Source organism: Microcaecilia unicolor, chromosome 3, assembly GCF_901765095.1.
Source record: "Microcaecilia unicolor chromosome 3, aMicUni1.1, whole genome shotgun sequence".
Taxonomy (NCBI): domain Eukaryota; kingdom Metazoa; phylum Chordata; class Amphibia; order Gymnophiona; family Siphonopidae; genus Microcaecilia; species Microcaecilia unicolor.
The window spans coordinates 252,341,967-252,365,077 of NC_044033.1; the positions used below are offsets into that span (position 1 = coordinate 252,341,967).

At 43.9% G+C, this 23,111-nt stretch overlaps 2 protein-coding genes across 2 annotated transcripts in view; one reads left to right on the forward strand and one right to left on the reverse strand.

The window, feature by feature from the left end:
- The window catches only part of LOC115466521 (sulfotransferase family cytosolic 2B member 1-like), a 1,032,539-nt gene that overhangs the window by 963,079 nt on the left and 46,349 nt on the right, over positions 1-23,111 (reverse strand). The window lies entirely within an intron of this gene.
- Positions 354-23,111, forward strand: part of GRIN2D (glutamate ionotropic receptor NMDA type subunit 2D) — a 62,391-nt gene continuing 39,633 nt past the window's right edge. Inside the window, exons 1-4 of the mRNA XM_030199240.1 lie at positions 354-731; positions 2,754-3,346; positions 18,920-19,034; positions 21,184-21,395. Coding sequence (XP_030055100.1) covers positions 354-731; positions 2,754-3,346; positions 18,920-19,034; positions 21,184-21,395 — 1,298 coding nt within the window. The remainder of the gene's footprint in view (positions 732-2,753; positions 3,347-18,919; positions 19,035-21,183; positions 21,396-23,111) is intronic.

Sequence of the window (23,111 nt, forward strand, 5' to 3'; positions counted from 1 at the left end):
CCAGTTTGCCCAACAAGATAAATTGCATTTAACATGTTTGGATAAATTCCTGGAGGTTATTAAGGTAGACTTGAGAAGCTGCTGCATAACCCTATAAGTCGATAATATGGAATGTTGTATAATTTTTGGGATCCTGCCAAGTTCTTGTCTCCTGAATTAAGAAACTGGACTAGACCCAGTATGGCAGTTCTGATGTTCTCTGTCTCTGCCCTTTCCTCCCCTCTCATCCTTTTTGCTCTCCTCCACCCTCTTCCCTCTCTCTCTCCTCCCAACCTGCTTCAGAGCGAGTGCCCAGACCCTCCGAGATGAGCCTACGCCCCCACGTGACCTCCGCTTCTGCCTCTGCAGCTAGGATGCTCTTCCTCCTGGCCCTGGGATGTGCCAGCCCCTTCGTGCCTGTGCGCCGAGAGGACGGCCCCCGCTCCCTCAACGTGGCTGTGGTTTTCAGCGGTGACTCCTACCCTCCGGAGAGCGCCCGCTTTTCCCCAGATACCTTTCGCAATTTCTCTATGGAGGTCCACCCGGTCTCTGTCCTGCTGAACGATACCAACCCCCGCAACCTGATCGTGCAGATCTGCGACGTGCTCTCCAGCCTGCGCATCCACGGTGTGGTCTTTGAAGACGACAGCCGCACTGAGTCTGTGGCTCAGATCTTGGACTTCATCTCTGCCCAGACCTCCATGCCTATCATTGGTATCAAGGGTGGCTCGGCCATCGTACTGACCCCCAAGGTGAGAGGGGGATGGTTGAGAGAGGGTACATTTGAATTGGTAGTCGCACCCAGAGCCCCATGGCAAAGCTCTTAATGGGTTATCATGTCCATTTCAGGTTGTCTCCTACATTTTGTTTTCACTGTTGCTCCCTCCCATCAATTTCTCTACTCTTCCCAAATCTCTATCCTCTCTTTCTCCTCAGTGTTTTCTCTCTCCTCCTAACATTTTTTCCACTTTCTCCATTTCTCCCTTCCTTATCCTCTTTCCATTTCTCTCCTGCTACCACTTTCTATCTCTCTTTCCCTTTCTCTTTCCAGCTCTCTCCTGCCTTTTCATTCCCTCTTCCCCCTCCCCCTCCCATCATTCACCAGACCGAAGGGGCACAATATGAGGCTGGAAGGTGACCACTCATATCTGATCCCGTTCCCATTGTATGCAGGGAACATATATTCACAAATTCCCCTGAGAGGATCCTCAGTGGTGGGGGGAGTCAGGGGGTAAAGGCTGAGGATAGACACAGAGGATCCTCAGTGGTGGGGGAGTGAAGGGTAAAGCCTGGGATGGGCACAGAGGATCCTCAGTGGTGGGGGAGTGAAGGGTAAAGCCTGGGAGGGGGCACAGAGGATCCTCAGTGGTGGGGAAGTGAGGGGATAAAGCCTGGGAGGGGCACAGAGGATTCTCAGTGGTGGGGGAGTGAGGAGGTAAAGCCTGGGATGGGCACAGAGGATCCTCAGTGGTGGGGAAGTGAGGGGATAAAGCCTGGGATGGGCACAGAGGATCCTCAGTGGTGGGGGAGTGAAGGGTAAAGCCTGGGAGGGGGCACAGAGGATCCTCAGTGGTGGGGAAGTGAGGGGATAAAGCCTGGGAGGAGCACAGATGATTCTCAGTGGTGGGGGAGTGAGGGGTAAAGCCTGGGAGGGGCACAGAGGATTCTCAGTGGTGGGGGAGTGAGGGCAAAACCTGGGAGGGGCACAGAGGATCCTCAAGAGGGAATGAGGGGTAAAGCTGCAGGTCAGTTGTCTCTGCATTGATGGAGTTCACAGTTTTTTCTTCTAACTCTTGGTCTTCTCTGTTACTTTCTCCCTGTTCTTTTGTTTCCAACTGTACAAGTTTTGCTTCCTAGATATTTGCCACTGGCGTCGCAGGTGAATGTTTGTCTGCTGACATTACAGGGTTGATAGTCAAATCCAGTTAACCTGTTAAGAGATTCCCTTGCCTGGTTAACTGGTGTTCAGCAGGCCCTGAGGGATTATTCAACCACATTCACCCAGATAGCGCTGCTGAATTTCCCTGCTAACCGCTAAAGCCGAAAGTGGCTACTGTGTAGGTGGTCCAGGGGAGTAGTCAGCATTTAACCGGATAATTGGAGATATTCAGCTCTTAACCAGTTCAGTAAATCGACCCAACAGGACCACTTAAATAGCAGTCCTATCTTCGGCTGGTTTAACATATCCGGTTAAATACCAGTCATCTGCACATACCAGATATTTAATGCTGGTACCTCGACATGGCCTGGTTTTGAATATCCAGGCATGACCGCTGCTAGTTGAATATTTCCCCAAAGTATTTTTTCTTTTTCCTGTTTTTCCCCCCGCACCTCTTAGAAACACACCTCCAATTTCCAGATCAGAAGTCTTCCTTCTTCACAGAAAAAAAGAGCCCCTGAGCTCCAGTGTGCCCCCTGTCCACCACTAAAAAGAATGACTGCCAAGGGCATGGAATATTTCCATCTGTCCAAATATTCCCACTTCCCCCTGAACAGCAAGCCGTACAGACACCGTCACTCTCCATATTCAGCAAAGGAGGGGAGGCCACCTGAGTTTAATCCCTATTACATACGCATGCCCGCCCAGAAGCTCCTACAGATACTATACCTTGGTATGTTTGACTCCTGAAAGGTTGGAAGTGTCAACATTGCAAAATGAAATGGCTTCTCTCTCTTCTTCTTGCCTACCTCCATCCCCTTCCCTTCACCTTTGTCTCCCCCATTCCTTTATTCCTCTCCCTTCTCCCCCTCACCGCCGTCCCCACCTTCTGCAGGAGAAGGGCTCTATCTTTCTCCAGTTGGGATCCTCCACAGAGCAGCAGCTGCAGGTCATCTTTGAGGTGCTGGAAGAGTACGACTGGACAGCCTTTGCAGTGATCACCACCCTCTTCCCGGGCCATGAAGACTTTGTGGAGTACATTGAATTGATCACAGAGGGCAGTTTTATTGGCTGGGAGCACCGTGGTGTGCTGACCCTCAACCTCACCGAGGATCCTGGCGGGGTACGGCTTAAGCGCCAGCTACGAGAGATCACGGCCCAGGTCCGTCTGCTCTACTGTTCCCGAGAGGAAGCCGACAGCGTTTTCCGGGCCGCCCGTGAGGCTGGCTTGACTGGGCCCGGGTATATCTGGTTCATGGTGGGCACCAACTTTGGCAGCACGGATTATATGCCTGATAACCTTCCGGTGGGATTGTTCACAGTGCTTTCAGCCGGATGGAAGGATGACCTCCACCGCCGAGTCCAGAACGGGGTAGCCATCATTGCCACGGGGGCCGAGGCCCTCTTTAAAGACTATGGCTTCATCCCTGAGTTTAACAACGACTGCAGGGCGCCCAACCTGACGCACCTAAATGAGAACCTACACAGGTAAGAATGGGGTTAATTGTGGGGGACTTGTAGTTTCAGTTTCCCTGCAAATAACTTTGAATGTGCTTTTCAAAGAGATCTGGCTGGCTGGATCCCCCAGGGTGAAAATTACTCAGCACTGAGCCAGCTAAATTTCACTGTAGCCCTGGGAAACCAGTTGAGCAGAGTCTAAAGTAGTTGCATGAGTAGAACATCGGAGGATAGTCGATGACAACAGATAAAGAAGAAAATGGCCAATCTGCCCAGAATAGGGGGTTGGGGTTGCAACTGCCTCTTCATGTTTTCGTTTGGGGTTATACTTACCACTCCAGGCTTTGTTGGAAGGGGGAAGTACAAGCTTTGAAGACCCTACTGTTGGGATGACCCAGTATCAGTCAATGGATGCACACTCAAACTCAAAAAAAGGGATTTTTTGTTACTAAAACAGGTACAACAGTTCGCAGATCATTTTCCAAATCCGTCTCAGACAGGTTCTGTGCAATCAGACATGTGATATACATTGAAAAACAAAGCATACTGTCTTCAGTCTCTTCATACTCCACAAGTTTATTGCAGGCCAGTGGCTAAACTCCCACCCCAGCCTTCTCCTCTCCTCTTTGGACTTCAGACAGTCCTGACAGAAAAGAATCTCTTTCTCGCTCCTATCTAGTATGACTGACTGAAGCCAGACCTCAGGCACCAACCTGTTTCTCTTGCAGACCCCCAGAGTCTTTCTTCATGCTCCAGCTCTCTCATTGGGTAGATTCCCTTTCTCTCTTCTTACTTTTCATCCATCTCCTTGGGTAGACTCCCTAAGTCTCTCCTCTTGGGTAGATTCTCTGACTCTTCTTCACTCTTTAGCTCTCTCTGTAGGTAGAATCTTTTTCCTCACTCTTTGGGTAGACTCCTTGAGACTCTCCTCACTCTTCAGGTCTCTTGTTGGGTAGACTCCCCGAATCTTTCCTCACTGTTCAGCTCTCTCATTGGGTACAGCCCCTGAGTCTCTCCTCATGGATAGATTCTCTGACTCTTTCTTCACTCTTCAGCTCTCTCCACGGGCAAAGTCCCTGACTCTTTCCTCACTCTTTGACCATCTACTCCTTGAGTTTCTCCTCACTCTTCTGGTCTCTTGTTGGGTAGACTCCCCGAGTCTTTCCTCACTGTTCCGCTCTCTCATTGGGTACAGCCCCTGAGTCTCTCCACATGGATAGATTCTCTGACTCTTTCTTCACTCTTCAGCTCTCTCCACGGGTAAAGTCCCTGACTCTTTCCTCACTCTTCGACCATTTACTACTACTACTACTATTTAATATTTCTATAGCGCTACAAGGCATACGCATTTACTCCTTGAGTTTCTCCTCACTTCTTCAGCTCTCTCCTTAGGTAGACTCTGAGTCTCTCATCGTTATATAGACTCCAGAAACCTCCTCAGGAACCTGATGGGAAATATATCTCAAACACAATGGGGGAAGGGAAGGGATTTCTGAATTTAACTCATGCATTTATCTTTGGTAACTGAAAATGAGTTACATTCAAGTCCTCTAGCTATTTCCTTGTTCCTGGAGGGCTCACAATCTAAGTTTGTATCTGAGGAAATGGAGGGTTAAGTGACTTTCCCAAGATCACAAGTAACAGCAGTGGGATTTGAACTGGGCTCCAACGGGCATTTTCTTTCCTGTCTCTAGTACCTCAGGAGGATCCAAGCCCTCCCCCACCCTCGATTTAGAAAAGGAGGATTAAACCCTTCCTTCCTATACAGGGCTTTCTATGTTCTCCTATACACAGGGATAACATATTTAACACATTACCTCCCCTCTATCACATACCGCTAGTAAAAAACGTTACAACTCCAGACTAATTAAAAGACAATTTTAGTGACTTCGTCACATACCTGACTTGTTTCATGAGTAAAATGGGGGGGGGGGGGGGGGGTTGCCAGGGAGGGAAGGGTGAAATTACAGCCACGTATTGAATACTGAGACAGCCAGGCCTAACCCACAATTAGAAATATTGCAGGTACAGTGTTCAGTCGCGATCTTTGTAGCCATTTATTTATTCGGGGGGTACTACCCGTGTATTTTGTCACCTGGCAGTGTAGAGGAAATTATCCCCCTTCGTCTCTCTATGTCCCAGGGTTGTACTGTAATCAGGTACAACATTATCCCATTGATGGCTGCCTACCTGATTGTGAAATGCAATGACTGAGTCAGACGATGTGATTTGGCTTTGGACATGGAGAAAACAAAATTGATGAGATGTTATTTACGATCAGAAAGCTCTTTGTGGTTAGAGGCAGGTGGTGGTTTTACCCCCTAGGTTGAGTGGCCCCAAATGGGATTGTTCAGTTCCATGCCGTCGTTATATGTTCGAGATGATCTCAGTCTGGCCCACATAACAAAGAAAAAACGTCCTGAGGTGACTGACAACAAGTAATTGAAATTCAGCATAAAACTTTCATGGGGCGACTGTTTTTCACGCCTGGTTCCTCTTTTCTGCTCCTACTGACTTATGTAAATAAGGACCTACAATCTCCCTAATTCTTTAAACTCGTGCGTCCATTTTACGTTTAGAGCTAGGTTCAGTTAATGGCGCTCACAATTCGGTGCTGGAAAAAAAAATCGCAGCTGAACGGTATTCCATACAGGGCGTTCCTGGATTGGCACCCTCTAGTGGGCATGGAGGACTTGTCTTCCTCTTTCATCCGCGCTCAACTTTGGACCTGAGAATTTACACCAACAGCAGGTCAGGTGTAAATCCCGCTGCAGATTCACATTATCCTATAACACTGTATGCATTTTAAGGGAACACCCCTGACCCCCCATGGCCCTCCCATGGTCATGCCCCATTTGCAGATCTACACAGAAACACTTAGGTGCATGTGTATTTTCACGCAGATCTGCCATTTCTGTCCCTTGCATCCATTAGAACGCTTTTCCAAGCTGAAAATTCAGTGCAAGAAGTAGCGCCGTATATAGAATTCCCCCGTTAGTGCGCAAAGTTGCATGTGCAAAATTGTATACGTGCAACTTAAATATGGTAATTAGCTGCCTATTGATGTTAATTACCAATTAATGGCTGTAAGTGGTGCTTATTGGCACTAATTAGCATAATTGCCATTGGTCAGTATTCTCTAAATTACATGCGTAAAATCTAACATGTGCCACCACAAGAGGTGGGTGGACCAGGGAGGGGTGTGAGTGAGTTGGGGGGCAGGTTTAGCAGTGGCGTGCATGATTTATAGAATAGTCGTATTTATGCCAGCCATTGAGCCGGCGTAAGTGCCGACTCATGCTAGTATTCCGTAACCGCAGTTGTGCGCGCAGTTGTCGTGATGAAACTTGCTCATAGCGTGCATCATCTTGGCCCTACATTCAGGCAACCAGTACCCACGGAAGTGCGACGCATTACATAAATTTAGAACAAAGGGCTATATGTGTCGTACCGGCGTGTTGCTTGGAAAGTTTTTGTATCAGGTCAGTGATGTGTAATACCATCGGGACAGTTTCCTGTATCCTTTCCGCCACATTGTCCAGGTCTCTAACTGGCATTTGTTGATATTTCAAGATACTCGTTCTCCACACACAGAACAAAATAAGTCACTTGCTCCTGACACGTCTATTAATAGCGCTGTACTTGGTTTTGGATTTTTTTTTTGCTTCCATACCACAATGTCTGGTTTTCTTGAGTCGTGCGTTTTGTCTGTGCGAACAGGAATGTCCCAGGTGACTACAACTTCTTTATTCTCTCCAGTTTCAGCAGGGTCACGAAACTGGTATTTTTCTGTCACGGCAATGTTATAATGTTTACGCGGTTTTCAGTGCAGAAGTGCTGCTTTCTTCTGCCTTCTGACATCAGCACATCACCGAATCTATATTTGTCCTGCTTCATCAGTTTTTTTTCTGTGCTGATTGTGAACCAGTCCGCTATCCAGTGCTGCAATTATCAATCTCTTCTCTTTAGGCTTCCGTTCACTGTTCCTTAACTCTGGGGTCCTTTTACTAAGGTACACTAATGGATTTAGCGTATGCTAAATACCACGCAGCCTATGGCACTTAGGACTCCATTTACTGAGCCACGCTACTCATTCTCGCAGGGCAAATTCGACAGTGTCCATAGGAATTGAATGCTGCTTTGTGAAAGGAGGAGCCCCTTAATGTACACTAATTTGTCCGTAAAGGATCCGTATGCCTGTGCCAGTCGGGTTGTATTTCGGCTTTAGTTCTTTCCTTTGCGATCTAGTTTTTTAGTTTCTTCTCTGGTTTTCCAAAATCTGTTGCTTCTTTCCCCCAAGTGTTCTGCTGGATTTATCACTCATTCCTTCTATTTGTAAGGTTTAAGGTTACAGCACCCTTTGAGTATTTGCATCTGTTGATGCTGTTATGTATGCCGAAAGGGTTATGATGGTAATAACTCTCTATGTATAATCTATTTCTGTAAGGCCCATACACCAATCGCAGCATAAGCTGGTTCTTATAGATTACCTAGTGGGCATGGAGGAGTTTTCCTCTTCTTTCATCCAATTTGCAAGAACTTTATAGGGCCAGTCTATGATTCCAAAATTGTGTGAGGGCCACAGTAATTGCGGTGATGAAGATAGCTTTTTTCTTATTCTGTGCTGTTAAAGTATAAAAATATTCTTTGCTGGACCTGTGATGTATCTTGTGACAAACTGTCCTTCCTAATTCATGTGTAGTCGTGCACATTTCATGGTACACTTGTTGCACTCGAAAAGTACAGTGAACCTTTGATTGACTAAGGCAATTAAGAGGGTGGGATGCTATTGAAGCTTTCTTATAATCCAATCCATGCTATACTGAGGTTCCTCTTTCTCTTACATCTAGTCATAATAACATAAGAACATAAGTGTTGCCATATTGGGACAGACCAAAGGTCCATCAAGTCCAATATCCTGTTTCCAACAGTGGCCCCATCCAGGTCTCAAGTACCTGGCAAGATCCCAAAGAGGTGTAAAACAGATTTTGTGCTGTTTATCCTAGAAATAAGCAGTGGATTTTCCCAAGTCCATCTTAATAATGGCTTATGGACTTTTCTTTTAGGAAATTATCCAAACATTTTTTTTAAAACCCTGCTAAGCTAACTGCTTTTACCACATTCTCTGGCAATGAATTCCAGAGTTTAATTACTCATTGGTTCAATCTATGTGATCTATATTTTATTTGTACCTATTGCAGTGAACAGCTGTTTAAAGTGTAAGTAAGCCGAAACTGGGCTGAAGTTTTGGAGATGTTAATTGGGTTTGCGGGATTCTCTTGATAGATCTTTTGAATTAATAGGGGGGAGAGAGGCAATATTCAGACGGCAGCAGTCAGGTTTTTTTAGGCACCAGTATTGAATAAAACTTATGCAGTTAAGTGCAATATCAGCCCTTAAGTGGATAAGCTGAATAAGAGGTACCAAAACCGGGGTGGTGTTTGCATATTTCAGCCTTAACACATAACATTGGGGTCCTGTCCTTGACCCCAATTTACGTGGTTAAGGGCTTGAATATTGCAAACACACCCCGGTTTTGGCTCAGATGCTAACTACAAATATTCAGCAGCACTAACCACTAATTGAAAATTGCAGTTATTTATTTATTTAGATTTTGCTCACACCTTTTCAGTAGTAGCTCAAGGTGAGTTACATTCAGGTACTCTGGATATTTCTCTGTCCCAGGAGGGCTCACAATCTAAGTTTGTACCTGAGGCAATGGAGGGTTAAGTGACTTGCCCAGGATCACAAGGAGCAGCAGTGGGATTTGAACCGGCCACCTCTGGATTGCAAGACTGGTGCTCTAATCACTAGGCCACTCCTAGAGGTTCAGACGCCTCTCCAGGTCCGATAGTTTATAGCGTAAAGGTAGTAAAACATGATCTATCCTTTACCTGCAGGGGTCCAGTTCATTAATGTAATCGTCTCATTGTTTTTCAACTTTTCTGGCTTATTTATTCATGAAATTTGATTATACGCCTTAATTTCCTTGGGGTGTTCCTGAGTCTATCCCCTTTCGCCTTCATCTTATGCCCCCTTGTTGCAGACCTTCCTTTCAATAGAAAGAGACTCACCACCTGTGCACTTATGCCAGTTAAGTATTTAAACGTCTCTATCCTATTCTCCCCTCTCCCGCCTTCCTTCCAAAGTAGGACATATTCAGATCTTCAAGGACCTCTTTTAACAAGCTGCGCTAGCGACTCCTGGTGCGGCAAGGCCGCCAAAGCCAATCACTTGAATGGACTCCATCAGCACTGCCGTGTGTCTTGATAAAAGAGGACCTGTCTCCATACGCTTCATGCCGAAGGACCGCCGACCATTTTAGTAGCCGCCCTGTGGACGACTCCATCCTTTTGAAGGTTGCGACTCCAGAACTGTATACCAGAAAGCAGGCAGCTAGTCTGAATAATTCTTCTCTATGCCTGTTTTATGGAATTGCTGTGGTAGATTTAGGGGAGATCTTCTGCGTGTGTGCACTGCTTGGAAAGCGTTGCACAATCTTTGGGCCAGATTCAATGGTCCCCTCCATTAGACATCATTACGACCCAGGTTAAGACAGTATTCTGTAAAAGGTGCTCTGCACACAGCGTCTTTTACACGCCTAATTTTGGGTGTGAGGTCTTAGGCCTTTCCACTTAGCCATCTATCCCCCCTTCAGTCCATCCAGAACTCGGCCGCACGTCTTATCTTCCGCCTCAACCGATATACTCATATCACCCCTCTCCTCAAGTCACTTCACTGGCTTCCGATTCAGATACCGCATACAGTTCAAGCTTCTCCTACTCACCTACAATGCACTCGATCTGCAGCCCCTCCTTATCTCTCTACTCTCATCTCCCCTTACGTCCCTACCGTAAACCTCGCTCTCAAGACAAATCCCTCCTTTCAGTACCTTCTCCACCACCGCCAACTCTAGGCTTCGCCCTTTCTGCCTCGCTTCACCCCATGCTTGGAACACAACTCCCTGAGCCCATACGCCGGCCACCTCCCTACCCATCTTCAAATCATTGCTCAAAGCCCACCTCTTCAATGTCGCCTTCGGCCACCTAATCACTACACCTCTTCTCAGGAAATCTAAACTACCCCAACTTGACATTTCGTCCTTTAGATTGTAAGCTCTTCTGAGCAGGGACTGTCCTTATTTGTTAATTTGTACAGCGCTGCGTAACCCTAGTAGCGCTCTAGAAATGTTAAGTAGTAGTAGTAGTAGTAGTAGTAGGTGTAAATCCGGTCACTCAACTGATGTACAAATACACCTAATTTCAGGGAATGCCCGACCCACCCCATGCCCCTTCCATGGTCACGCTCCCTTTCAAATGATGCGATATGAAATTTATAGCCTATAACTTACAGAGTGCAGGACAGATCTATGTCTAGTGCCAATTAACACCATATGACTGTTATCCCCTATTAGTTAATAACAGTGCCAGTGAATCAGAGACAAATCTTACATGTGCACACCAAAGTGTTCCAGTTCCAACTTCTGTTCCTTCCTTGCCTGCAGTGCTGCGGCTCAAGTCCAGAGAGAGACTGAGAGAGCTGACCGGAATTTCTTTATGTACCATTTAAATTCTGCGGGGATGGGTGGGGACGGGGTTAAATTCTTAAAGGTACAGGTGGGGCTAGGGTAAGATTCCAGCAGGGACAGGCGAGGATGGGTAAGATTTCTGTCCCCGTGCAACTCTCTAGTACCAATTTAAAAAAAAAAAGCCTTAATGGTTAAAACAAGTCTCTTATAGAAAATCATTAGCATCATATCTATGTTACTTGAATGTTCTAATGCTTATTAGGTGTATCATTAGTATTATGCTAACATTGTATTATATCTCTGGTATTTGAATTTCAGTTCTGTTAAATGTGTATATTTTTGGTGCTGTTTCACGGTAGTTCTATTACTATTTTCAATTTACTGTTTTCAAGTTTACCTCATTTATTGTATTTATGTTTATTCTTGGTTATTTTACTATTGTTCTGCTGTTAACAAAATTGTAAGTTTTATATTCAACTGTACCTGCTGTACACCACCTAGGGTGAATCTCTTCATAAAGGTGGGTAATAAATCCCAGTAAATAAATAAATAATAATAAAAATAAAACTTTATTTATAACTTGCTATATCTATAAAAGTCTAAGCGGGGAACAAATCACATATTCAATATAAAAGAACAGAACAATAAAAATTATTTCTTTACGTATCAAAATATAGAAACAATTACTATGTTACTCTAAAATTAAAACATACAGCAGATTAAAATTTACTTGGTATTAAAATCATATCATACATCAGAGGAACCAAAATCCTGAAGAAAGAAATGAGTTCTCAATGCTTTCTTAAACTGGTCCATATTTTGTATTGAACGAAGTTCAGTGGGCAAAGCATTCCGTAATTTCGGACCTTTGATGTAGAAGATAGATGTTCTGCATTCTTCTAAATAAACCTGATGAAACGAAGACACGTCAGAGAGCGAGTAGGTTGAAAACATCTTAGAGTGGCGCTAAAATATTACCGATCAATATTTTAAAAACTAGCAATAAAATTTTTAATTCAATGCGAAATTTTACAGGGAGCCAATGCAGTGATTTCAAAATTGGAGTTACATGATCATAACGAGAGCCTCCTTTAATCACTTGGGCTATAGAATTTTGAACTAGTTGTAACGCCTTCAGCATGTTACCGGTAATCCCCATTAGCAAACCACTGCAGTAATCTAACAGTGGACAAACTACAGACTGGACAATTTTACGAAAGTTTTCGGACAGAAACCCAGTGATCTAATACGCTGTACAATTCTTAATTTATAAAATACCTTTGCTATTATGTTTCCAACCTGGTTTTTCATAGATAATGTAGTGTCAAGTTGAACCCCCAATGCTTTCTCCCTCTGTGCCAACTAGAGAGGGCAGATGCTGGATGGAAGGGGCAGAGAGAGGGCAGACGCTGGATGGAAGGGGCCGACGCTGGATGGAAGGGGCAGAGAGGGGGCAGACGCTGGACGGAAGGGGCAGATGCTGGATGGAAGGGGCAGAGAGAAGAGAGAAGCAGACGCTGGATGGAAGGGGCAGAGAGGGGCAGACACTGGATGGAAGGGGCAGAGAGAGGGCAGACGCTGGATGGAAGGGGCAGAGAGGGGGCAGACAATGGATGGAAGGGGCAGGCAGAGAGGGCAGACGCTGGATGGAAGGGGCAGAGAGAAGGCAGATGCTGGATGGAAGGGGCAGAGAGAGGGTAGACGCTGGATGGAAGGGGCAGAGAGAGGGCAGACACTGGATGGAAGAGGCCAGACAGGGGCAGGCGCTGGATGGAATGGGCAGAGAGAAGGCAGAACTGGATGGAAGGGGCAGAGAGAGGGCAGACGCTGGATGGAAGGGCAGGGAGGGGGCAGACGCTGGATGGAAGAGGCAGAGAGAGGGCAGACGCTGGATGGAAGGGGCAGAGAGGGGCAGACACTGGGATGGAAGGGAGAGAGTGAAGAGATGAGGAAAGCAGAAACCAGCGACAACAAAGGTAGGTAAAAGATTTTTTTTTTTTTGCTTTAGGATAAAGTAGTATTATAGCTGTGTTAATAAATGTTTATAAATAGAAAAGGGAATAAGGTAATCTTTTACTGGACTAATTTTAATACATTTTGACTAACTTTTGTAGACCAAAACCCCTTCCTCAGGTCAGGATAGGATACTGTAACAGCACTATACCTTATCGAACTGAGGAAGGAGGTTTTGGCCTCTGAAGTTAAAGGTATTAGTCCAGTAAAATGGTATTATTTTATTTTCCTTATTTGTTTTATTTCTGTTTGTTAACTGTAAAGTGGGTGATTGGTATTTGTTAGTTTTTTTTCAAATTTTACATCTGCTATCTTTATGTTTCACACAGTACTAGGGGATATACATCACTATCACGTTTCTGTGGTGTTGCATTGTATGTCGAGTCTGGATTCTTGGGGGTTCAGTTTAATTTGCATCTAAATATTCTATTTTTAGTTTGTGGTTCTTATTCTATAGTGGATTAGGGTGTATCTGTGTCGAAATAAGACATGGTTTTCCGTTGGCATTGACTGTACATGATCGACAATTGGCTGGTTTCATTTTACAACAGTGCTTCACTGCAGTGTTAAGGTGCTGCCATTTTCTAGGTACACCCTCGTCTGACTCACAGAAGTTTACTGCTTATGATATATGTTGAATTGCTCTGTAGGCCCTGAGTGACATTTTTTGTTTTGTATTCTCAGGAGCCTAGTACTGGATTTTGGAGGGGGGTGTAAAAAGTGATCGTCCCCTAGGTATGCCACTGGAGCACTGCTACTGTAATGCAAAATGGCACCCCCACCCCCCCAAAAAAACTGAATAGTCCCATAAACAATAAGGGAAAGGCACAGCACAAAACTTTTTAAGCTATACACACCTAGTCCCTGGGCCCTGGGGCATAAACAGAGGGTTGAGGTTGGACCAGCACAGTGAATATTACAGCTTTCTCAAATACTAGGACTAGGGGGCATGCGATGAAGCTACAAAGTAGTAAATTTAAAATGAATCGGAGAAAATGTTTCTTCACTCAACGTGTAATTAAACTCCGGAATTCGCTACCAGAGAATGTGGTAAAGGCAGTTAGCTAACAGAGTTTAAAGAGGTTTGGACGGCTTCCTAAAGAAAAAGTCCATAGACCATTATTAAATTGACTGGGGAAAATCCACTATTTCTGGGATAAGCAACATAAAATGTTTTGTACTTTTTTTGGATCTTGCAAGGTATTTGTGACCTGGATTGGCCACTGTTGGAAACAGGATGCTGGGCTTGATGGACCTTTGGTCTGTTCCAGTGTGGTAAAGAGAATTTGGTAAAGGCAGTTAGCTTAGTGGAGTTTAAAAAAGGTTTGGACGGCTTCCTAAAGGAAAAGTCCATAGACCAATATTAAATTGACTTGGGGAAAATCCACTATTTCTGGGATAAGTAGCATAAAATGTTTTGTACTTTTTTGGGATTTTGCCAGGTATTTGTGACCTGGATTGGCCACTGTTAGAAACAGGATACTGGGCTCGATGGACATTCAGTCTGTCCCAGTATGGCAATACTTATGTACTTATGTAGATACTTTCTGAATGTGTTGTACACAACAGCAGGGTTTTACCAGGGAGTTTCTCTTTGAAAATAAATAAGCTTCCAGTCCTATGGAGTACACAGTATCGTCACTGTCCTCGTATATTTAAAGGTGGTTAGCTTAGCTGGGTTTAAAAAAGATTAGATGGCTTCCTAAAGAAAAAGTCCATAGACCATTATTAAATGGACTTGGGGAAAATCCACAGCTTATTTCTAGGATAAGCAGCATAAAATGTATTGTACTGTTCTGGGATCTTGCTAAGTACTTGTGACCTGGATTGGCTACTGTTGGAAACAGGATGCTGGGCTTGATGGACCTTCGGTCTTTCCCAGTATGGCAATACTTATGTACTTATGTAAAACGCTAAAGTGCATCTAGCAAAAGTTTTTCTTCTCCTTGATCTGAAGAGAAACTTAATCTAGTTGAATTAGACTAAAGAAACGTCTTCTTTGCTCTGATTCCAACTCAGCAAACTGCTTTCAGTCAATCTATCCCTGAGTTGTGAATGAAATACATGAACCAGTGAAAAGTAAAATTGCACATTTCAGAAAGGACAGGAATAGATTCCATTTTTGGCTTGGAGATTCTGCAGCTCTGCTCGCTCTTTCTCTTATTTTCCCCAGGATTAGAGGCAGCATTTACTTCTTTTTCTTTGCTAGGAAGTCTTTGATTTTCTTTGTCTTCTCTCTTTGGATTTTGCTCAGGACAGGAGGAAATGCATTTCTGCTTCTCTTCATCTGCTCTTGCACTGCAGACAGACTCTGACCTCTCAGCATAGTCCAGCTCAGTTTTGTTTGCACATTTCTATTTCTAATTTGTGGACCCTTATTCTATGTTTTTCTTTCTTCTTTTTGGGAAATGTGTCTCTGATCTCTTTGGATTTTTCTCAGTACGGAAGGAAATACATTTCTGCTTCTCTTTCTCTAGTATTTCAGGGTTTCCAGCTCAGTTTGTATCTGCGCATTTGTATTTCTAATTTGTGATCCCTTGTTCTCTGTTTTTCTCTCTTCTCTTTGTGGAACATGTCTCTTCTCTTTGGATTTTGCTCAGTTCAGGAGGAAATACATTTCTGCTTCTCTTTCTCTGCTCTTCACTGCAGACAGGCTTTGTCATCTTGGGGTTTCTCTTTCTACTTTGTGGTCTCTTATTCTCTGTTTTTCTTTCTTCTCTTTGGGAAATGTCTTTAATCTCTTTGGATTTTGTTCAGTGCAGGAGGAAATGCATTTCTGCTTCTCTTTCTCTGCACTTGCACTGCAGGCAGACTCTGACATCAGTCAGGGTTTCCAGCTCAGTTTGTGTCTTCAGGTTTCCAGTTCTGATTTATGGCCTCTTATTTTGTTTTTCTCTCTTCTTTTGGCAAATGTGTCTCTTTCTTTCTTTGGATTTTGCTCAGGAGGAAACACATTTCTGCTTCTCTTTCTCTGCTCTTGCACTGCTGGCAGACTCTGACATCTCGAGGTTTCCAGCTCAGTGTCTGCAGGTTTCTGTTTCTAATTCATGGTCCCTTACTCTGTGCTTGGTGAGGGTCTGCCCATGCTCTGTGCATGTGAGTGAGGATTCTGCTATCATGTAGGTTCTATGTAAGAATCTCTAACCATTCTTCTGGTTCTGTTTTTCCCATAGATGTATTGGGGGTTCTAAAGCTTTAGAAATGTTAGTTAGTAGTAGTAGTAAAGCTGGTGTAATATTTGCAGAGCTGCCTTTCCTAGGTAGGCTTGTTAGTTGTGTCCTGGCAGTTTATCTGCTACAGTTATGAAATAGCACCTTGGTCTTCACTCCCAGTAATCGAGAGCCACCAATGGGTCAGGTTTTCAGGAAATCTCTAATGAACAATCCTACCTAGGAAAAGGCAGCTCGCAAATATTACACCAGCTTTAGAACCCCAATACATCTATGGGAAAAGCAGCCCCTGAGGACTTGAATTGAAGACCAAGGGTGCAGGTTTTCTCTGTAGGTGCTGAGTGTATCTTTTTTTTTTTTTTTTGCAGGATTCTATATTCTGTCACAGAGTGAGTTTTGTGTTGCTGTTACTGAAGTGAGACCAGCATTTGAATACATTTTTTGTAGTTCTGCTCTGCTGGGGAAGTTTTTGTGGATGCAAGATGTGTTACAGAATTCAGGGTGCTGTGTTTTTCTGTCCCATTCTGTATGATTTATGGTTAATGATAGAACCTAGACCTCAGTCCTATGTAAGAGGCTTTGAGGAATGATACTAATTTTAATAGTAGTTTTATTGGGTGTAGGTATGATGGAAATCGACCAGGAGTTTCAATGTTGCCTAAGGTTGCAAGTTAGGCACCAAAGACCAAACAGTGCTACAGAAAGCGTAACTCAGAATATCCTTCTGACAGGAGGACATTGTATCCCAGGAACAATGAGAATTAGAAAGGAATGCCCTTCAAAACTAGACAGTGCGATCTTCTTCATAGCAAGCAACTGGCTTAGGGTCTTAAGATGCAATTGAACTTACAGAAAACAAAGGTTCAAATATTTTCCAACAGTCAACAACCACATGACGTGCAATCTTTCACTCTTGATAATATGCAAATTCCTGTCAGCGAGAGAATCAAAATTCTAGGCAGACTGATTGACTTCAAGTTGACCTTTGGCCACATATATCCATTCAAATTGTGTCAAGTTTGTTCCCTCCAGCACCTAATCGATAAGAAGGCATTATGTATCATTATTCATTGTTTGGTGATTGTACATCTTGACTACCATAATGCTCTCTTCAAAAGCCTCTGCAAAAGAGAACTTAACTTAGACATCTACAGCTGATACAAAATGTTGCAGTCAAGTTGACTTCTGGCCAAAAGGTTTGACCACGTAACTTCACTTCTGAAAGCTGAAGATTGGTTGCCTATTGAATATCATATAGTCTGCAAAATTAGTTTACACAATACACTACACTGGGCCTCAACTATTTTATCACAGTATCTGATCCCTTATTCTCTTTCACGTACAATCCATTTTCTTAACAAAATCAATCAATTATTCCATCTTTTCGACATGTATTTTAGATATTTTTCGGGATTCTATGTTTCGTGTTGGTCCCACGTTAAGGAACAGTCTCCCTTTACCCTTACATTTAGAAAAGTCACACCAGATATTCAAGACCTCTCTCTCTCTTTTATTGTATTGTGGTTGATTCCTTATGTCTACTATCATATTGTATACCATCTTGATGGTTGATCCCTGATTCATAAAATCATTTACGGAGATGCCCTGATCTACATGTCAGACCTCATAGACTTACCACCCAGGAACACCAAAAGATCTTCACGTACATTCCTGAATCTTCACTTCCCCAGCTGCAAAGGACTAAAATACAAATTAATACATGCATCCAGCCTTTCCTACATAGGCATGCAGCTATGGAATGCATTACCACTTGATGTGAAAAGAATGCATGAACTAATCAACTTTCAGAAATCACTGAAGACCTACCTCTTCAACAGAGCATACCACAACGATCCATCATTTGAACTTTAGTGCATTACTGCTTTAACTGTTATTCCGACTGTGATCTCTTTATACCTGATGCTTTACTCCATTAGGTAACCCATATTCTTATGTAATTACTAATTGTATCTTTTACTGTGGTATGGCGTTAGCCATGGCGGAACAATGTAAGCCACATTGAGCCTGCAAATAGGTAGGAAAATGTGGGATACAAATGCAACAAATAAATAAATCTCTAAGGCAGAATATCAGATAAAATGAACCTTGAAGTCACTTTGTCTAGAACCATCGTTAATGATCCATTCAGTCCATCCTAAAACAATTTGACCGCTTTGGGTAGATTCACAAACATATGGAGGCCAACATCCAGCCTTCTTCCACTTGTCCCTCATCTAACCTGAGTTTACAAAGTCGTCCAATGACCTTTTAGGGTTGCAAATGCTGCTTTCTGCAGGTTGACCCTAGTGTTACCTCCTGTGCCTGTTTGCAGATTGTAAGCACCAGTACAAAGCTTTCTTGCTGATTTGGGCTGTTATCGCTGCTCTGTCTACATCTCGGTCTGGATTACCAACAGCTTTCACCCACCTCTTTCCCTGAGGAAAATGTTAAAAGATTCACTACAGATGTTTTGAGGAAGTTGTTAGAGGAATTATGGCTGTGCTCAGCTGCTAGGTGATAGTGTAGGCAGGTGACATTTTGTTCTAAATGTCTGGGAAAGCCACAAATGTGTCGTGTGGGTTCCAGAAACACAGACACACAGTCAGGGGATAGAGCTGATGGCCGGAAGTGAGGCACTTAGAGATGAGAGTCAAGAGCTCATTCTATAACTTGGCATCATGAATTAGGATCTGTGATGGGGCGTGATGAGTGCCAATTTCATAATGGCACTTAGGTATGCCTAAGACATTATGGATTACTGGTTTAAACTCACTTTAGTGCTCCAAAAGTTAGCCAGGTCATGTGCCCAATTATAGAAATACCTCCTTAGTGATTATGTGTTGGTACCTGACCTCTGTTTTTTGGTAATGTCCTCTCTCTCTCTCTCTGCAGATACTTTATGAACATCAGCTGGGGAGGGAAGGACTTCTCCTTCAATGAAGACGGCTACCTCATTAACCCTTCCCTTGTGGTCATTGCCCTGAACAAAGAGCGGAGCTGGGAGGTGGTGAGTTTCTACGTGGAGTGCAGTAACATAGCAGCCTGGGGGATATTTTGAAAAATTGGCCCACGTAGCACTGGATCACTGTGAGATACTTGACTGCAACCATCGGTGTGGTAGGTGTCACTGCCAGGGGACACACTGCATGGCTGTGCAAGTGGATCTGAATTCAGCCACAGCGTGCAGTGGGTAAATCAATGGAGGAGGTTAAGATCAATATAGATTCATAACTCAGTTGGCAGCCAGTCATGAACTAGGGTTGCCAACTGGATCCAGATTTGCCTGACAGGGTTGATCCAGTCCTGGGAGAGACCTCAGGAGATCATCTAGAATCAGAGAGAGATGGGGCTGGGACAGACCACAGGAGATCATCTAGGATCAGAGAGAGAGAGATGGAGCTGGGAGAGACCTTAGGAGATCATGTAGAATTAGAGATAGTGTTGGAAGGGACCTTAGAGGCTATCTAGAATTCCCAAAAGATGACTGTAGGAGAGATCTCACAATGTCATCTATAGAGAAATGGGACAAGAATGAAATTAAAAGATCATATGGAAATATTGGAAGATTTGATCAGAAAGTCCATCATGAGGTCATCTAGAACTGGAGAAATCTAAACATGCAGCTGGGAGGGACCTTAGGGGGTCATCTAAAATTTAGAAATATGGGAGTGGAAATATGGGTAGAATGGAGCTTAAGAAGTCATCTGTAAACATGATAGGGACCTGAGGTCATCTAAATTTGTATCTAGATTGGGCTGGAGGGGCATCTACCAGTCACCTAGAATCTTAGAAAGATAGGAACGGAAATGAGTTGCAGAGCTCATTTGAATACTTATGAGACAAAGAGGAACATTTTCGAAGGAACAACCAAGTCAGAACTGGGGACATCCTACACATAACATCCATAAGAAATGCCCATCTCACAGCCATTTTCGGTCAGGGAAGACGTCCAGATCTTAATATACGTGAGAAGGATATTCTTATGCTGAAGACATCCATCCTGAACGACCATTTTACAAACTGAAATATTTAAATAATAAGCGGGAAAAACAAGGCACGAGGATGTCTGTCGGGCAGCATTCTTATTAAAATGGCCACACAGATGTCCTTGCAGAACAGAGGAGCAGCCTAGTGGTTAGTTAGTGGACTGTAAACTGAGGGACACGGGTTCAAATCCCACTGTAACTTTTTTTTCTAAATGTGATTCCTCCAGGAACAGAAAAATACCTACTGTACACCACTAGCCTTCAGGCTGGCAGGTGATTTATATCTTTAGGTACAGTAAGTATTCTGTTCCTGGAAGGAGCTACAGAAAAAAAAATAGAGTTACAGTGGGATTTGAACCTGCATCCCTTGGTTTACTGTAGCTTAGGCTACGCCCCTGATCCGCTTGCTGCTTTGTTCCAAATGGCCATAATACCTGCATCCCACATAGATTCTGGTTTTCCTTTTCCTTTCAGGAGCGAGGGAGGGAGAGGGGGGACAGCAACCACTGGGGGATTAAGGAGGGGTCATGACTTAATCCCTCCAGTGGTCAGCTGCTCAACCAGAGCACCTTTTTTGTAACTTGGGCGTGACTAAAACAGGTCTAGATGAAAACGTCCTTCTTTTTCAGACATGGACGTTTCTTCCCATTCAAAACTCGCTGTTGGACGTCCTACTTAACCTACGTCAACAACACACCCCCTTGCTATCTGGACAAACTGCAGTGTGAAATGTCCAAATTCTGACTTTCCAAAATTGGGATTTGGATGTTTTTAGCAGTTGGACATTTTTTTTTACGCATTTTGAAGCATCCATCTGCTTGAAAATGAGCAGCAAAGCTTATGAGATCAAGATCTAGACTCACTGAGGTGGATCCATTGACCAGCAGAAGGTCCCATCCAGTCCCATTTATCTACATTTCTAGATGATCAACTAAGCTCCTTCCAAACCTAATTTTTCTATTCATTCTGTTTGACCTCTTGACGTTAACTCTGGCCTCATCTCTCTCTAGATTGCAGTTGAATTTCTGATGTCTTTCAAGCCCATCTTTCTATGATTCTATGACCTTCATATAGTGACCAAAGAGTAGAATTATAGCGGGACAATCATAGCTTTGACAGTACAAGGCAGTCTACACACACAGCCATAGGGGTATCCCATTCCATCCACAGGTGGGGATCTGGGAGCATGGGGACCTGCGGATGAAGTATCCGGTGTGGTCGCGTTACGGCAAGTTCCTCCAGCCTGTAGACGATGATCAGCACCTTACAGTGGCCACACTGGAAGAGCGGCCTTTCGTCATTGTGGAAGGTGTGGACCCCATGACAGGGACCTGCATCCGGGACTCTGTGCCCTGTCGGAAGCAGCTGAACAGAACAGAGAAGTATGTTCATTTGGGTAGATTATAGGGTGCCTCTAGCTTCCTTCCACACAGAAGCCTAATCAATGCTCTGGGGCTCTTGCTGTCTCCTCTGTCCCTTTCCCCCACTGACAAATCCCTTCATTTACTTCTGCAGCTGTCTTTCTTTCTTATTCTGCTCTGCATGCTTTCCCCTCTTGTTCTCTCTTCCTGTTTCCCCTCTTTCACTTTCACTTTCTCTCCCTCTCTGTTATGGATGTGCCAACATTCGTAACCACATGGAAAATGTTACAGCGTTTCGTTTTATGTCACTGGGAAAATGAAAAGGAACAGGAAACAACTCAAAACTTTCTGAGAAAGTACACCCTGTTTAGAAGAGAAAATGACGACACACGCCTGTTCTCCATATGCGCTTAAATTCACTAGGAGGTAGATTTTCCAAATATTAACCAATACATTTCAGGAATTCGCTAATTCGAATTTTTCTCCCAGTTGCATTTTAACCACCTAAATTCACAAGGTGACAAAATTTAACTGGTCAAAGAAAGGGGCAGATCCAGAAGTGTTTCCAGGGATGGGCTTGTAAGTCTGGCATAGATTTATGGTGTTGTCTGGCAGATTCCTAGAGGACTAATAGGCCTGAAGCTCAGAACTCCTGCAGTAAGCCAACAGCGCAGAAAACTATACTGCCGGAAACAGCTCAGAAATCAGCTCGCCGATGCTCAAAAGAAATGATATTCAAGTATATGCACACTGTAAAAGCGAAAGCAAGGGGGAACATGCTTGGTGGATGCGCAGAGGTTTTGTGGTAAGCCCCGCTCCTGTGCCAGGCAAACCCGAATGTGAAGCACGCATTGGCATAAGTACATAAATATTTCATAAGTATTGCCATACTGGGAAAGACCAAAGATCCATCAAGCCCAGCATCCTGTTTTCCAACAGTGGCCAATCCAGGTCACAAATACCTGGCAAGAATCCCAAAAAGTACAAAACATTCTATTCTTCGCTAATCCCAGAAATAGTGGATTTTCCCCAAGTCCCAATTTAATAATTTGTCTAGGGACTTTTCCTTTAGGAAGCCGTCCAAACCTTTTAAAACTCCGCTAAGTTAACCGCCCTTTACCACATTCTCTGGCAACGAATTCTAGAGTTTAATTACATGTTGAGTGAAGAAACATTTTCTCCGATTCGTTTTAAATTTACTACATTGTAGCTTCATCGCATGCCCCCTAGTCCTAGTATTTTGTGAAAGCATAAACAGATGCTTCACATCTACCTGTTCAACTCCACTCATTATTTTATAGACCTCTATCATTACTCCCCTCAGCCACCTTTTCTCCAAGCTGAAGAGCCCTAGATGCTTTAGCCTTTCCTCATAGGGAAGTCATCCCACCCCCTCTATCATTTTCATCGCCCTTCTCTGCACCTTTTCTAATTTCACTATATCTTTTTTGAGATGCGGTGACCAGAATTGAACACAATATGCGAGGTGCGGTCGCACCATGGAGCAATACAAAGGCATTATAACGTCCTCATTTTGTTTCCATTCCTTTCCTAATAATACCTACCATCTATTTGCTTTCTTAGCGCAGCAGAACACTGAGCAGAAGGTTTCAATGTATCATCAATGATGACCACCTAGATCCCTTTCCTGGTCGGTGGACTCCGTACATGGAACCTTGCATGACGTAGCTATAGTTCGGGTTCCTCTTTCCCACGTGCATCACTTTGCATCTGTTT